General features: G+C 34.1%; 1 protein-coding gene across 1 annotated transcript; it reads right to left on the bottom strand.

Moving 5' to 3' along the window:
• Positions 1-1,009: 1,009 nt before the first annotated feature.
• LOC127656140 (T-cell differentiation antigen CD6-like) lies at positions 1,010-16,736 on the bottom strand. The gene is made up of 15 exons (XM_052144320.1): positions 16,599-16,736; positions 14,625-14,690; positions 11,972-12,262; positions 11,160-11,468; positions 10,220-10,279; positions 9,980-10,117; positions 8,512-8,628; positions 7,868-8,017; positions 6,805-6,897; positions 5,982-6,074; positions 5,755-5,838; positions 4,953-5,063; positions 4,784-4,858; positions 3,195-3,302; positions 1,010-3,027 (listed from the first exon to the last, which is right to left on the bottom strand). Exons 1-15 carry the CDS (start codon positions 16,648-16,650, stop codon positions 2,909-2,911), a joined length of 1,866 nt encoding a protein of 621 aa, XP_052000280.1. The 5' UTR covers positions 16,651-16,736; the 3' UTR covers positions 1,010-2,908.
• Between the last annotated feature and the right edge of the window lie 552 nt (positions 16,737-17,288).

Raw genomic sequence — 17,288 nt, 5'->3', positions numbered from 1 at the left:
AATGTCACCAATTCAAGTAACATTAAATGTTTCTCAAAATCTAATTGGGAGTTTGACTAATTGAAAGAACAGGTCCACAAAGATTGCATATTCATTGCAATGGGAATGAAATCCCTTAATCTCTCATCCTCCACAATATTCATTTGGCGGTAGACTGTAGCTATACGCTTTGTTACAGCAATTGTGAAGCTGGGTTCATGATTCTTGTCAGGGAGTCAACGCCAGCGTCAAGCGCTGCTTTGAACTCCACATGCACAGGGCTTGCAAACAAAAACGTCTCATTCTGCGTTTTGGTGATACTTAATATTTGTTTTGCGTTTGTGGTTATTAAAATGTGCCTTACATAGGCTGAAAATTCTTGATTTCTATCACAAGTCCCATCTGTACATAAAAATAGTGTTGAGAGCTCTTTTTTCCATAATTGTATCAATGACAGGGAAGCGCTGTCAGAGATTCTTATTTTTACTGAGATAAAAACCTCCGTGGCTCGATCACAGGAGAGAGTGTAACAGTCAACTAGCATGTTACGACAGTTCCACCTATAGAATGTCTATGGGACAGCTGCATTATGCTGTTTTAAGCTTGTAGATCCGCCTTGTTAGAAGGGCTGTGGCACGTGCGTCAGGCGGACACATTGCAGAGGTTCTGCACTTCACACCAGTGTTTATGCTGTATTAACGGTAAATGCGTTCATCGCAATTAGGGATGTCACAATGTTAATGTTGATGGAATGATTATTGTCTGATAAAAAAAAATCAAGATTTTTACGATTATATGCAAATTTACGTATTATGAAACAATAAAAACCTCCACAAACATATCACAACTTAAGTTTTATTGCAGCATTCGTAATGACATGCTGTTGAAATTTGTGAACTCGAGCTAAAAATCCACATGACGCATTGTCGCGAAAGCCTATCAGCATTGAGATTGTCCGGATGTCACTGACGTACTGATGTAGTAGCAGAAGAAATCTGAAAAAATGCGGTGTGTGTGGGCACCCGGAATTGTATGACACTATGTCATACATGTACAGAGACCGGACGAAAAAAGACATCGCTTGGAGGAAAGTGAGCGAAGAAGTTGGACTACCTTGTAAATTCTGAAAATATGCGCGTCTACTTGATTCCAGCTATTGGTTGTACTTTACTATGAACCAAGTCATAGAAGCCCCTCCTCCTGTCCTTTTCTGGAGAAGGGGGAATACGCACAGGTTCGCGTTACTCGCACAAACGTGAGTTTAAACACACATTTATAATCCAGCGGTCAAACTCGCGCGAGCAATGTGAGGTGAAATTTTTCTTAATATCACCTTAGTAACAGCCTCACAGCCAGCCAGACAGAGGGCAGGGTACACGCGCGGAGCAAGTAGATAGAGCCACACCGAAAGACTAATTTTCAGTAATTGTTTTTAAAATAGACAACATGGTTGTTTTTATCCGGTTTTTAGCCTTAGCTTCCAAATTCTTACAGTTTAATAACAGTGACCATTTTAATCGCGGTTAATTGTGAAATAGGGCAATTGCGACATCCCTAATTGCAATTAAGAAAAATGTAGACCTACTTGTTAAACTTTTTTAATTAATCGCATGCATTAATGCGTTAATTCTGACAGCTCTCTCTCTCTCTCTCTCTCTCTATATATATATATATAGCTTATATATATACTGAGCATTTCATTAGGAACACTATGGTGTTCTTCTGCTGTTGTAACCCATTTGCCTCAAGTTTCGATGATTAGTGAATTTTGAGATGCTATTCTCACTACAATTTACAAGTTAGCTGTGTTACCGTAGCCTTTCTGTCAGTTTAAACCAGTCTGGCCATTCTCTTTTGACCTCTCTCTCTCAACAACAAAGTGTTTCCATCCACAGAACTGCCACTCGCTGGATCTTTGGCACCATTCTGAGTAAATTCTAGAGACCGTTGTGCATGAAAACCCCAGGAGATCAGGAGTTACAGAAATACTCAAACCAGCCTTTCTGGCACCAACAATCATGCCACGGTCGAAATCACATTTTCTCCTCATTCTGATGGTTGTTGTGAACTTTAAGTGAAGCTCCTGACCCATATCTGCATGAGTTTATGCATTACACTGCTGCCACATGATTTTCTGATTACATAATCACATAAATAAGGTATACAGATGTTCCTAATTAAGTTCTCAGTGAGGTTTTTTTAAATACGTCTGAATATTTTGTAATACGATAAAAGTATATTGTTTGTATACGTCTTATTAACTACTCAAATTCAATAGTTTTTTATATTTCCATTGTCATTCGCAATGCTTCATTCCCTCATTAAAGACAAAGTACATACCCACAATGTCTATACCTGGTTCATGGCTTACAATTCATTTATAAATAATTTTATGAAATTCCTAATGAGAATGGGAAAAAAACTTCCAGAACCAAGATGACTGAAAAAGTTGGCGTGCACTTGTTGCTCTCTATAAAAAACTACAACTTCATACTTAAATAGGGAAATTTTCATACAGGACAATTTTATGAGTTTTGATATTATAAAATAATTAGATGAAGTTAAATACTAGAAAAAACATTACGATGCTGGATCTTTGTCATTGTTTAAAATTTTTATTTTAATTTGTTAATTTATGTTTGTTTGCAAATGTTATTCAATTGTTAATTATCCCAGTTCTTGCTGAATAGTCCTTAGAAACACTTGGGTATTGCAAGTGCCCAATTGGGTTACATTCCACATCTTTGTTCAAGTGTTAGGGACACCATTGTTGTGAATCCTCAGTCCTAAATAATAAATGCACAGCACTATACACATCCAGATGTTGAATTAGGAATAAAGAGTTAGCCATCCTTTTTGGGATGTTGTTTGGAGTTTCTCTGTATTTCACTTTTGTGCACAAATGTCTCTTGTTGTAGCCACGTTGATTTCACCAGTTTTCAGCCTGGTCGTAGTCGCTGTCTGATGAGACTTCTCTTTCAGAAGAATCTTTTCTTGGTGGAACATTTACATATGATGCCTCCGATGATATGCTACTATTATCGGTTTCTAAAAAATAAAAACATGTTTCAATTATGTTTTGTTTGTCAGTGTTTTTGCCTACTTTAAGGTCTGATGTACAGAAGACAACTTCAAAAGAGTTATGTTGGGGTTTTCAAAAAAGGTGAGCAATAGAGTGGAGAAAATATTGCCACATGGTTAAGTACAAGTTATACCTTGACTGAGGTTTCTAGGTGCATGGTGGTCTTCATAACCACCTGTGCTTCCTGTCATCTGTGTACTGTGGTGATTCAGGGGTGTCTGCTCAGGAAGGGATGGGCTTTCTTTAAAAAAAAAAAAAAAAACAGGAGAAGAGACCTGAATAGTACATACATTTTAATAAAGTTGTTTGAAAGGTGCAGTTAAAATAATTAATAATATAATTCAAATAAGTCTGTTGTGGGTTCCAAAAGTCTGAGACCGTATTCAAAATCTAATTAAAAACTGGAAAGTTTTAGGATTTTGAAACATTATGACATAAAATGAAAAATAAATAATTAAGATTCGGCACTATATCGTGGTCAATATTCAAATGCAAGCAAATTTGTGTCATTGACCATATTAACTCATTTGTGCAAAATATCAGAATTCCTTGATTTCAATGAAGAACACAAGATGCTCTTTGGGACATTCTCAGATCATTCTGGCATAACATGGGTCATCAGGTTTTGTACAAACATGTGGACTGCATGCCAGCTCAAGTGCATGCTGTCAATAAAACAGAAGAGGAACTTAAGAAATTCTGAAAAATTAATGTACAATTTTCAATTAGACATTTCTCTTAAATTGTTATGCTAATAATTGGTAGTGAAAAATACAAATTAGAAAAATACAAAACAGGAATATTTTTACTAGTGCTGGGCAATATATTGAATATTCACAATATTATTGAAATGATTTGGCTGGTAGTAGCCTATTAAAATTAAGCAGTATCGCCATAATTAAAAAAAATATATATATTTAGCCGCTACATAGAGCACCTCATTAGACTAATTTCAAGACACTTCTTTTGTAAAAATTGCATCAAAATTATAATAATCCACAATACATAAACAATATGCATGTTAACATGATTTTACTGTGATAAAATCCCTCACTAACTTTTTTTGTGTGAGGTTATATCAAACTTAACATCTTCATTGCCATGACAACGCAACATGTAAACGCTAAAACGTCTGTGAAAACAACTAAAACAATTTAACAGCTCAAATAATTCACACGTTTTAACAAAAAAATAGCCTACTGTTGTATTAAGCAAATCCCCATAATAATAATAATAATTGAGTATTATATTACAATATTAAAACTGACTGGTTTCCATAATATTAATTTAATATTATAATAATATTCAGCTGTTCCAAAAAATAAGTGAATAAACTATTATAATATATATCCTAACTATATATTGTTATATATTTGGGCATATGAATGAAAATGATTAAATATAATTCTTCCCTGTGTTCATTTAGTAAAAACTGTGGCAAATATGACTTAAATATTTTAGATTTGATATCATTATTTGTCTATTGTGTTAAACATTTTTTTTATCTAATTGGCTACTCTAGTTGTTGGGTTGAAAGGATGGTTCCTCTGATTTAAAATAATAAATACAAAATTGACACTATTATGTCAATTTGGAGCAAACATATAATTATCGAGATATTTCAAATATCCCCAATAGGTTGAAAAATATTGCCATAGCGCCAAGTCCTACTAGTGGTCTCAAACTTTTGGACCTCACTGTATATGGTTCATTTGATCATACCAGACTGAAGAAAGGTGTCTGCATCTATGTTTTGATAGCACTCTCCAGAAGATGTACTGTCTGAGTCATTCACATCTACAGCCAAAGATCAAGCAGAAAATAATTCATACATCCCAGAATCCCTGAGCAAAACATGCTTTTGTCAAATACTGTCATATCAAAGATGTACCTTGACTGTTGGGTAAGCAAGGCTCACCATAAGCATCAGTGTTTGCTGTCATCTGAGCACTGTGCAATGTCTGTAGAGAGTTCTCAGGAAGTGATGGGTTTTCGTCGTTATCTAGAGAAATAAAAGATGTCTGAAGTTTAAGTGAACTCTACTCGACATTTCCGTCTTGATTGAATAAATCTACTGAAAGTTCAGTTCAAATACACTGCATGCTTTAACATAGGAAAGACTGGGGCTATGGTTGTCACACAGACATGCTGTCACAAGGGATATATCTCAGTAGCTAGAAGGTTTTCAATTAATAATCCATATCCATGGTTGTTTTCTTTTACAGTGATTTTGTATGTTGGTTTAAAATAACAACAATCTGTTTTTTTTTTTATTTTTTTATAAATTGATAAAACCACACTGGGATAAATTAAGGCAAGGGTCAACAACAAAATGAAGATAGATTTAAACCGAAGGCTTGAACTGTATTATGAAAACAAAGTCATTTTTAATTCAGGGCAGTTCCTCATATTTATTTTTGGGCAAGTTGTCACATGTGTTTTATATATTTAGATTTTTTTTTTTTACTGTTGGCCACAACAAGGGTTTGATATTTTTGTATGTTACGTTATGATTTTTTTTTTAGCTTTTTTTTTATCAAGATCTCAAGATATGCATATCTGCAAAAAGTAAACCTACTTTCACTGTAATAAAATGTGTGATGACTAGCCACAGTTTCCTCCATATAAATTAAAATATATATTTAAATAAATAAAATAATGTATACATGTACTTTTATTTTATTTGAGCATACCAGACTGGAGATTGTTTTCCATGTCGATCTTCGTGTATTCATACCACTCTCCAGAAGATGTACTATCTGAATCATTAAAAACTTCTGCCAAAGAGAAAGGAGAATTCTTAAATATGAAAATTATTTCACTAATTAAAGACAATATTTAGTATTAAAGGCAATCTCTCAGAGGAGAAACACTGTTTGGTCATATTGATAAATAATATGTTGACTTTGACAGTCTATGCCTGGTAAGTGATGGCCACTAGAAGACAGGGGTGTCGATGGTGACTTTTCATGAGGTGATGGTGTCTTTTCTCGAGGTGATGGTGTTTCCTCAACTTCAAGAGGGGAAAAAAGATAAAATATTAGATACAGTGTCCCTCTAAAATTCTATGAATTTCTTGGCATTACTTAACAACATAAAAAACCAAGTGGTATTAGAAAGAAAAATTTTGCCTATTAGATTTCAAATGATACATATATAAATATACTGATCAGCCACAACATTAAAACCACCTCCATATTATTGTGTAGGTCCCCCTCGTGCAACCAAAACATTGCCAACCCGCATCTCTGAATGCTATTCTTCTCACCACAATTGTACAGAGTGGTTATCTGAGTTACGGTAGACTTCGTCAGTTCAAACCAGTCAGGCCATTCACTGTTGACCTCTCTCATCAACAAGGCGTTTCCGTCCACAAAACTGCCACTCAATGGATGTTTTTTTGGCACCATTCTGAGTAAATTCTAGAGACTGCTGTGTGTGAAAATCCCAGGAGATCAGCAGTTACAGAAATAGTCAAACCAGCCCGTCTGGCATAATATTAGGCAGGTGGTTTTAATGTTGTTATTTATATATATATATATATATGGATTTCTGGTTGTCAAAAATGCAACAAATCCATAATTAATGTGATGAAGTACTACGTTTTTAAGTGTAGCTTTAGTGTCCAAATTAATTTTGGAGCCACTATTCATCTTTGCATGTTCTATCTTTATCAAATGAATCATATGAAGGTATAGTAGTTATCTTGCTCATGAACCTATCATATTTTTATGTGTGCTTACGTGACTTGAGAATGTTGTTTGTGCCGATCGATGTGTTTTCGTAGCCCTCTCCAGAGGATGTACTGCTTGAATCATTCGCATCTACTGCATTTACTGTATGTAGAGCAGAGAAGAATTCAAACATTTAAGATCTATTTCTGTACTAAAACATACTATTTACTCTTAAAGGCAGTCTTTCAGAGGATAACTACTGTCACATTATTAAATCAGATGTTTACCCTCCAAGAGAAATAATGAGATATCATTTTTAGGGATATTCCTCTTTAAATAAACAAATTAAGGTATGATTAAAATATACAATAGCAAAAGACTAATTATTGATTATTCATGACTTGTCACTTACTATCTGACAGAGAATAAGGCATTTTTTCAGTGGCAATGAGTAACTGAAAACTTTTTCATTATGATGGATGTCCAAGATGACTGACGCAAACGGAACAAAAAATGTCTGAGTGCACCTTTAACTGCAACCATACTGTGTCAGCTTAAAGTAGGTAATTGAGTTTTTGTTCACAGTTTGTTTGATTCGCATCTTTATGGTTACAAAAAGAAGATCTCAGGGGTCTTATGGGAAAAGATATTCAAAAATAATAACTGCTTTGGTTGTTACATTGAATTGAACTCTACATTGTTTGTGACATGAAATATAACACAAAAGATGCTGATCTAGTGAGTCTGTTTTTATAACACATTTCTGAGGAAGTACTCTCTGAATCAGTGAACAGACCTTTTCAACACCATAAAGAAAGACTGTCTGTGATACAGCCCCTTTGTGCAGTCTTACACATTATGTATCACTGGCATACTGTATTCTGACAAATTCATAAGGCTTAAGCCCTACTTACTAGTTCTGGATGGCTTCTGCTGTATACATTCTCTCATATAACACCCCAACTTTATTGCTTACTAAAATACAGGGAAACCATTTTCCTTTACTGACTGGTGTATTTTTGATGGGGAAATTGACTCTGATGTGTCTTATTTGTAAAAAAATCATATCAATTTTGGCAGTTGTTGTGTTTTGGTTAATTGCTAGCAATGTTGGCAGTGAAAACCAGCATACTGTGTAAGTTGTTTCGAAGTCTTTGTACTAGATCGCTGTTGTGATGTTCATAGTTTGAACCAGCAGAGCTGTCAGAGTTGAAAGAGGTTCGATCTGTTGTCCTGGAATATTTATAGGCATAGTTTGTGCTCAGTTTTGGAACAGGAACTTCTGTGGAACAAAACAACAAGAAAGAAGAGTCTTCGAATCATGCAAAATTGAAAGTATGACCATAACAGATATCTTCATGATAATTACAATATTTAGTCAAAAATATTTTGTTCCTATTTAGTTAAAAATCTATGTAGGTTGGACAATATATATATATATATATATATATATATATATATATATATATATATATATATATATATATATATACATATATATATATATATATATTTTTATTTTTTTATTTTCTATTTGTTAACTGTTCCATTTACACTGGTAGGAACTCCAAGCAATGCTAGGTTTTCTCAAATGTATCTTCAACTGCAGTACTAATGAAATCCTATATCATTTTATTCATTATGCATTTAATACATTTGTATTCCAAATAAACTGTAATGAATTAGAAAAATGCAAATTAGACATTTCCTATGGTGGCATCAGACTTTTGAACTCCAATGTAAATTACAGACAACAAAAAATATGTGAACACGCACCGTGCTGAAGTATTTCCCCCGCGGATGGAACAAACTGCTGGTTGGTTACTATTTGTACATTGGACTGGGACTCTGTGCTTGTGTGGAAATAACTGTGATGTTGAGGAATCACACAAGCTGTCGGCACAGAGGATGAATAGGAATGGCTTAAAATGCATCATGCAGCACTAAGCTTCTATCTTAAGCTTTTTTTGTTGTTGCATAAGCTAATATCAAAAGAACAAGTTCACATTCACACAGAGGCAAAAGGTTGGACTCTTTTCATGTGCTATGAAAAACCACTTGCTGGTATATACATAGATGGAACATATTTAACCCACACTGTGTTGTCTAGAAATCATTAGAGAAGCCAAAAGATACCTTTGAATTGTATAAAATTACAGTCCGTGTTAAACTTAAACTCAGAAATGTAATCAAAGAATTAAAAAAAATAATAATAATAATAATTAGATGTATGATTTTGGATATTTGGAATGAAGAGGATTTCTCCTATTTGGATTTCAACTAGCCCTTAAAACTGGGTGGGTTTAAATTTGTTGATGTAAAATATTTTCTATGGTGTGTTTTACTGTCTTTTTCACAATAATACACACAGATGTGTGAATGGGCACTATTAAAGAGTTAGTACACCCCAAAATTTTAATTCGCACATCATTTACCCACCCTCATGCATCCTAGATGTGTATGAATTTCTTTTATTCTGCTGAACACAAACAAAGATTTTTAGAAGAATATCTCAGCTCTGTAGGTCCCTACAATGCAAGTGAAAGGTGACCAGAACTCCAAAAGCTCCACAAAGGAGATAAAGTAAGCACAAAAGTAATCCATAAGACTCCAGTGGTTTAATCCATGTCTTCTGAAGCGATCCATTTGGTTTTGGTTGAGAACAAACCAAAATGTAACTGATCACAATTTACTTGAATTTTATGGACCAACAGAGCAGAGATATTCTTCTAAAAATCTTCATTTGTTTTCAGCTGAAGAAAGAACGTCTTACACTTCTGGGATGGCATGAGGGTGAGCAAATGATGAGAGAATTTTTCTTTTTGTGTGAACTATCCCTTAAAGGCTTAATATTTTTGTTTATAAGTAGGGATGTGAAGATTTACTCTGACAACAATTTGATATAATTCTTTATTAAATAATGTGAATTACAAAATATTTAGTAAACAATCACTTAATGATTCTTTACTAAATAATCATGAAATCATGAAAAAAAATGGTTCAATTCAACTTTTTTATACTTTTGATACGATTGATCATTCTTTTCAAAATGATGCTCTTAACCACAACACACTCTCTTCATCTCCTGCCTATTAATTTACATTGCTGCAGAATGTTTACATCCATATTTATGAGATATTTAGGTTAACTAGACTTCACAGTATTTACTTCCAAACACTATATTGTGACATTATATTGTAAGATTAGTGAAACGTGCAGAATGGAAAAAAGTGGTTGTACTTGCCCTGTCCTCTTTTGAAATGCACACAGAGAGTAGCATTTGATAAAATAAACAGCAGTAGCACAATAGATAAGATGAAGCAGCCAATTGCTGCTGCTGAAACTCCACTGCCGGGTTCCATAGCCGACACTACGGTGGTCTCTAAAGAAAACAATAAATAAAAGATACATTGTTTATTATGCTATGTCACCACATTGTAATCTTGTATTTTTCCTTGTACAACAGAAGGAACTGAAGCATTACCTGCCGTATGCGTTATAAACTTGGTTGTGTCGTCTGTTGTGGGCGAGATCTCAGAAATTTCTACATGAAAAATGTTCAATCCATTGAATAAATCAAAGGAATACAACTGACCAAGAAATTATCAATATGAATATGCTCACAAGCTGAAACTTACACATTTGTACCTTGACATTTCAGTACTACTGTTGAAAACCTGTCCAGCTCTCTTTTGCCTTATTTTTAAACCAGCTAAAATGGAAATTACTGCAGAATGTCCCAGCGTCTCCAAATATACTGTGTGTGTGTGTGTGTGTGTGTGTGTGTGTGTGTGTGTGTGTATATATATATATATATATATATATATATATATATATATATATATATATATATATATATATGAGTGTGTGTGTGTGTGTGTGTGTGTGTGTGTATATATATATATAAATACATATAAGGTCACATATATATATATATATATATATATACATATATACATATAAGGTCACATACTAAAACCTCAACCACAATATTGCTGTGTATTATTATTATTATGTATTATTCAATGTAAAGAGATTAATAATTAAATCACTAGACAAGCAACTATTTTTGTTTGTGTTGACATATTTCAAATTGAAACAAGAAGTTTGAGCTGGACATATGTACTTATGCCACAGCCATGATCCATGATTTGCTATTTGCTAGTGGGTGGTACAGATGTTGGTGGGACATTCTCAATCTAGGGAGCATCTGATTGGACAAAATTCAATGAGTCATCAATATTTCTGTTATATTTTCCAGGAAAATGTGTATATATGCTAAAGGTTAATTTTGTCAACTTTTAAGGGTACACTAAAATATAGATAGCTTCAAAACTACTAGACATTGACTACAAGCCATAACACTTGTTAAGTTTTGTGTTATTTAGCTCTTAGCCTTTTAGTATACTGAATGTGTACATTACCTGAGCACACAACTCCGGCATCTTCTTTATGTCCACAGTAGTTGCTGGGAGTGGTGTCGTTGAGATTGCACTCCCATAAGTTGCTCTCTGAGCCTTTGCATTTCATTTTGCTGATATAAATGTGTCCTGTTCCAGCCCCAAGATAGGACACATATTCTGCAATGCCACAGTTCAGCTGGGCACATACTACATTTCCACTTCTCATGTCAAAATGATCATCACATACTGTTCCCCAGTGTCCAGACTGCAGTAGCTCCACCCGTCCAGAACAGCGGTCATGTCCTCCAACCAGTCGGACAGCCTGGTGCTCTATCAAATCACAATTATAAAACAGATATTTCCAAGTTTAAATCCAAATTGGATAAACCATGTTCACATTCTATATATATATATATTGATCTGAAGTTGCTATGTTACTAGTGTAACTGTTGCTACAGTAAGACTAGAGAACTACATGAATTGATCAACAAACTGTTTATTCTGAAGTAACTATTTCTTTAAATGGTTAGTTCACCCAAAATGAAAATTCTGTGTCTTTCTTCTCCCTCATGTTGTTCCAAACATTTATGACTTTCTTTTTCCCATGGAACACAAAACGAGATGTTAGGCAGAATGTTAACCTCTGTCATGAAAGTGAATGGTGACTGAGGCTAACAATAACTTTTGCATTTTACTGAAGAAATAAAATCAAATGGGTTTGGAACGATATTAGGTTAAGTAAATTATGATAGTTCTTTCTTTAGGGTGAGACAAAAGTGGTGGGCTAATCAAAACATCTCTACGAGTGAGAATGAATGCTGTAAAGATCTCACCGCAAATTATTTCAGTTGCATTTGTGCAGTCATGTTCTGCAGCTGTAGTGCAGTTGTGCAGTTTTGAGTCTCTAAGGATGCAGCCTGCAAGACAAGTGCCATTGCGTACTGTTGCAGTTACACCATGTTCAAAAAAATGGCCACAACCAAGACTTTCACAGATTTGATCAGCAAGCTCTTTCTTTTCCTGAGAATCCAGCAGGTTGAGGGTCACATCCACTGTAGTGTTATGGTGAAGAGCCCTTACAACACCAGAGCAGTCCCGGGACAGTCTTAGCATAGAGGGCTCAACTAAAGTTTAGAAAGAGTAAATTGTCATTAATGGAATTAATTGAACATTTCACAAATTCGTCTACCAACTGTTTCTATCATTCTCATTGCATCACTGTACTGTTCTGGCCACTTTTGCATGAATAGAAAATAAAATGTGGCCTAAAATTTTTAATAAATAATCTTTTTCAACAAATGTACACTGTAAGACAGCTGCTTAACCTTCAGAAACTGTTAATCGCCCACCTCCGGAGGTCAAATTAAATTAAATTAAAATTAAAACCCTGATTTGTATGATCTTATTTTCTAGCAAATAATAATAATAATAATAATTATTATTATTATTATTATTATTATTATTATTATATATAAACATAAATAATTGTATATAAAAATTTTAATTTTAAATAAAACCCAGGGCTAAAAGTCAAATGTACCCTCAATTGAACTGATAAACTTATAAATCCCATAAATTATAGAAAAATATTTGGTTGATCGGTTGAGCTAGATGAATGCAGAAATCTGTAAACTAAAACTTTGCATAACATTTTTTACAGAATTAGATTATTAAATTGTCTTCCCACAATGTTAAAGAAAACGTCCAAATGATGTTACTTCTTGGGTGTTACAATTTTAAGCAATATTTTTTAATTAGAGGACAATCATGCCGTTGTGTGTCAACATAGCTTAATATGATCTTTTTGGTCATTAAAATTTGTTAATAATTAAACTATATTTTTACTATAAAGCATTGAATATCATTTCAACACATTGTCAAAATTATGACATCGTAATTTTAAATAGTTGATTTTCATTGTTGGATACAGTCAGGAAGGTCAAGACATTGGAGGTGGGGCAGGTCAAAATCGCCACTTTAAAGGGGCGTTATACTGACATTTGATGTGTTTAAAACTAGTTAATGTTCATGCTTGGTTAATTTTATATCACATAATAGTTCCTAATAGTTCTCAAAACAAAACAAAAAAAACATGGAATTTGTGCTACTGCCTTTAAAGAAGAAATGGGACACCAAATTGTTCCCTGTTTGAGGCTATGGACTGTTGTCAGTGCATATTTCTAATACAGCAGACACTAGACTTTTATTTAGACCAACACAACAAAGTGAATATCTAAACTGTGGGGAATTGTTTTGTGTTGCAAAACTTTGTAGCAGTACACTGCAACACAGCCACATCCCGTGAGTCACTTCCTGTGGAAATGTCATACTGTAGCATGGAGGACACTGGGGAAAGAACTTTTTTTTTTAGAAAGTTTATGACATTGCCTCCACAGTGTGGTTTAAGCTCATGAAATTCTCCAGATTTGTGACTACAGGATGCAGACTGTGTTTGTGTATATCTGTATAATGACCGATTCTGAAGATCTTTCTTTGGGCTGACCCAAAGTGAGAATAGTGTTAGGGGTTGCTTGTATGATTTTCAACTGTTAGTAAAATAGTTGGTGGAGAGGTGTGGATATCAATTAGGGACTCCCCATCGAATGCAAGGGCTTTTGTCTCAAGTCTGATCTCTCTGTGTAAATGTGTGTAAAGCATCATTATTAGAATGCATCATTTACCAGTTTCATCATTACTTACATTTATGGATTTTGGCAGACTTACAGTGCCCTTACTACAGGGCAATCCCCTCGGAGCAACCTGGAGTTAAGTGCCTTGCTCAAGGACACAATGGTGGTGGCCATGGGGATCGAACCAGCAACCTTCTGATTAACAGTTATGTGCTTTAGACCACTACGCCACCACCACTCCATCTACTTGAATGCAATTATTAAAGGGGTAGCTTACCCAAAATTGTGAAAATTGTGTCATCATTTAGTCATGTTGTTCCAAACCTATATGGCTAGGACAGCTTGGACATTCTTCCATAAATACTTCCTTTTGTGTTCCATGGCAGAAATTAAGTCAAATGGGTTTGGAATGACATGAGAGAGAATAAAAGATGGCATAATGTTCATTTTAAGACGAACTATTCCCTTCAGCAGTGCTTAATCATTTTAAAATGAATTTGACTGTGAGATAAAGTTTATGAACCGGTTATCTCTGGCGTGGTAGATTGCTCTCACAGCTCTTACAGTGCAATCTGCTGGTGGTCTTGATGATATCTTTTCTATGTTCTGTTTGATGATTTGGGATCCCAGCAGGCTTTCGTCAAACCCATTTCTGATGCATATTGTTTAACATCTTGATTAACTGCTTGATACTTTTAAGGGCAAATCGGCATGCTGCTTGAAAGTTAAGCAAGCTTTTTTGATCAAGATTGAAGATTGCCAATGACTGTACCTTTGCAAATATGTAACTAGACATGATACTTCCAATGGAAGGACATATGAGTCTTTTTAAACTAAAATGAATCATTCAACTTACTCTGTTTGTCAGAGTGATCAGCATTTGCCACACTTTTCGGAGGAAGGTCATCTGTACTGTTGAGCCCTGGAGATGAAAAGTGATTAAAATAATGAGTTTTGCTTAGTACATGTTACCTGAGGGCATGTTAGATATTTTTGCAAAAGTAGAACAGAGCGCTTGCAATGTTTGATTCACGGCCTATCAATGTGCTGTCATTCTGCAAAAATTATTTTCATCAAAGCCAACAGCAAACAATAAGATACATAAAAGAGCAGACTCAGCTCAACATAAAAACAAACAAAAACGCTTTTCGCTGAAGCTTCGCTAAAGCTTGCATTAAGTTGCAAAGTTAAATTCACAGGTTTGCATTTGACAAAGTAATTAAGGCTGACTTTAAAAATAAATACAAAAATGTGATTAACGTACATAACTTGGAATAAGTTTGAATTTAGTGTTGTGTGTATGTGAAGTATCCATTTTCTGGTCATTTGTCATTATTTATATATTTACAGTTTTGTTGCTAATGAGGTTGCAGAAAGATACAAAATATAACCAAAATATATATTATTAAATATAGCTTTTTCTAAGTCAAATATAGTTAAATAAGATGGTGCAAACCAAATTTAACAAAGGACACATTTTATCTAAATTATTCTCAGACAATGGAAGCTCTGGACCGTCGACAGTCTTGGTCATTAAAATGCACTCAAAAATATCAGTCTGAAATCCATTCAGAAATATGATAATTGCATTAGTGACTAACTGGAACGCTCTCACTCAAATGCTCAACAATCTAAAAATACTGTCCCATTTTTTTTCTTGTCTATACACTTTTTGGTCTTCATTTACAGATTTAAAAAAAAATGTATAACTCATATATGTATTATTTACACATTACACAAGCCAATTTTTGTTTTTTAAATGTACTGTTTAAATGTGAAAGATGAAGAAGTACACTGTTGATTTTAAAATCTGTGTGACCTTACGCCGTTCTAACACGTAATTTAAACAGGGTATTGAAAGATATGAAATAATGAACACTCAAATAGTTTGTATTTAATATTTGAATATTCTCTAGGAAACTAGATTTATTGTCTTACAAAGAGAGAGAGAGAGATAGTCTTAAAAGTGTAATAAATTAAAAAATGCTGAAAATATTTGCAAATGCTTCCTCGGATAAAAGTTAAAATAATGTGGTCTATTTTGGTCAGGTTTTTGTCTGTGTAATGCATTCTTTACAGCAAAATTGTGAAGTAAAGCATATCATTAATCTTATTCTATATGTTTAGACACCCTTGTGGATGCCTGCTTGCCATATCAAATGCTTTATGCGTAACCTGTTTTACACAACCTGAGAAAATCCCATCTAAAAATGTCACACTGTCGGACGAAATTCAGCCATATGAATTTTTGTGTTCTGATTTTTAGCCATCATATGAAAAGTCTTAAATCATTGTTCTGTCTTCTGGCAGAACTATTGTTCAATCTACAGTGAATTTGTGTCATGGTGCAGCTAAGTGCATTGCAAATACATAAATGAATCTCCAATTGCACTTTGTGCAAACATCTCTTAAGGAAATTGACGTAATGAAACGAGGCATCACTGCACTTTTACTCTATTGACTTAAAAAAAAAAAAAAAAAATACAAATGGCATTGCACTGCATTAGTTACATTTTGCTTTGCTGTAACCACAAAGTATGTCTTACACAAAGCAGTCTTTTGTTTTGTTTAACTAGCACTGTTGACTTTCAATCCATGATAGTGATTTTCTTTCAAGTGCTACAGTTAGATGAATTGTGAAATACCCTTTGAGTATAGTACAAGCTTTCTGCTAAAGTATTATCAGGAACCACTATATTTAGGTTTTTGGGTCCTTTTTTAAAACAATATTAGGCTAAATGTAAATATATTGAAAAATATATTATATATCGCAGTTGAACACATGCTCTCTAGATCAAAAACCCAGTCTGCCTACACAAACCGTACATACCTTGAGATAGGTGCACAGCCTGGAGAACAATATACAGCAGCAAAGGCAGCATCTCTCAGTCTGATAGCCAGAATTATTTCAATTTGTCTCTTAATGAGAATTTCTCTAGACTCAGAGACTGAATAAAGCATGTGACCCTGTTCCTTCAGCATATGGCGTTTTCGTAGTTGCTGGCTGAGGTTTCCACTACGGGGTGAATTCAAGCCTCACACATGCATAAACTACCACAACCACACATCCTATTTTGCTACCGTCACAGGTCAAGTGCAAATTATGTTGTGATGTGCAAGCTTTCATTTAATATTAATATGAATGGTTCAAAATATGTTTCAAAGGATAATGAGTTTTGTAGCAGAGCTTTTTTCCCCCTTTCATTCATTCTAGACTGTTATGAATATTTTTACAAATGCTTTTATTAAGGAACAAAACACTTAGCTATGCTGAATCGATTAGGAATTTGTCAATATTTCCCTTGTTAAAATTTGCTTGGCATGTAATTAATTAAATTAAGTAAAAATGAACACAGCTTTTTGTACATTTATAGTCCATTATCTTCAACCCCAAATTATAAGCAAAAGAATGAGCTGTTTAAGACGTCAAAGCCCTCTCCTCACTCTACAACCCCTCACATTACTACAGAATTCAGTTACACCAACAAACAAAAAAACAGATAACAATCTCCTTCCCCAA

This window comes from Xyrauchen texanus, chromosome 15 (assembly GCF_025860055.1).
Source record: "Xyrauchen texanus isolate HMW12.3.18 chromosome 15, RBS_HiC_50CHRs, whole genome shotgun sequence".
NCBI lineage: Eukaryota > Metazoa > Chordata > Actinopteri > Cypriniformes > Catostomidae > Xyrauchen > Xyrauchen texanus.
The sequence above is the reverse complement of the archived record's forward strand: the minus strand, read 5'-3'. Positions and strand labels throughout refer to the sequence as shown.

What these genes read in the sequence shown, in the direction of transcription:
- LOC127656140 (XM_052144320.1), bottom strand. Translation starts at nt 16,650, where the DNA reads ATGCTGCCTTTGCTGCTGTATATTGTTCTCCAGGCTGTGCACCTATCT. An exon ending in GGCTGTGCACCTATCTCAAG is followed by an intron (nt 14,691 to 16,598) that starts GTATGTACGGTT and finishes TTTCATCTCCAG; the next exon opens with GGCTCAACAGTACAGATGAC. An exon ending in AGACACCTTTCTTCAGTCTG is followed by an intron (nt 3,303 to 4,783) that starts GTATGATCAAAT and finishes TTTTTTTTAAAG; the next exon opens with AAAGCCCATCCCTTCCTGAG.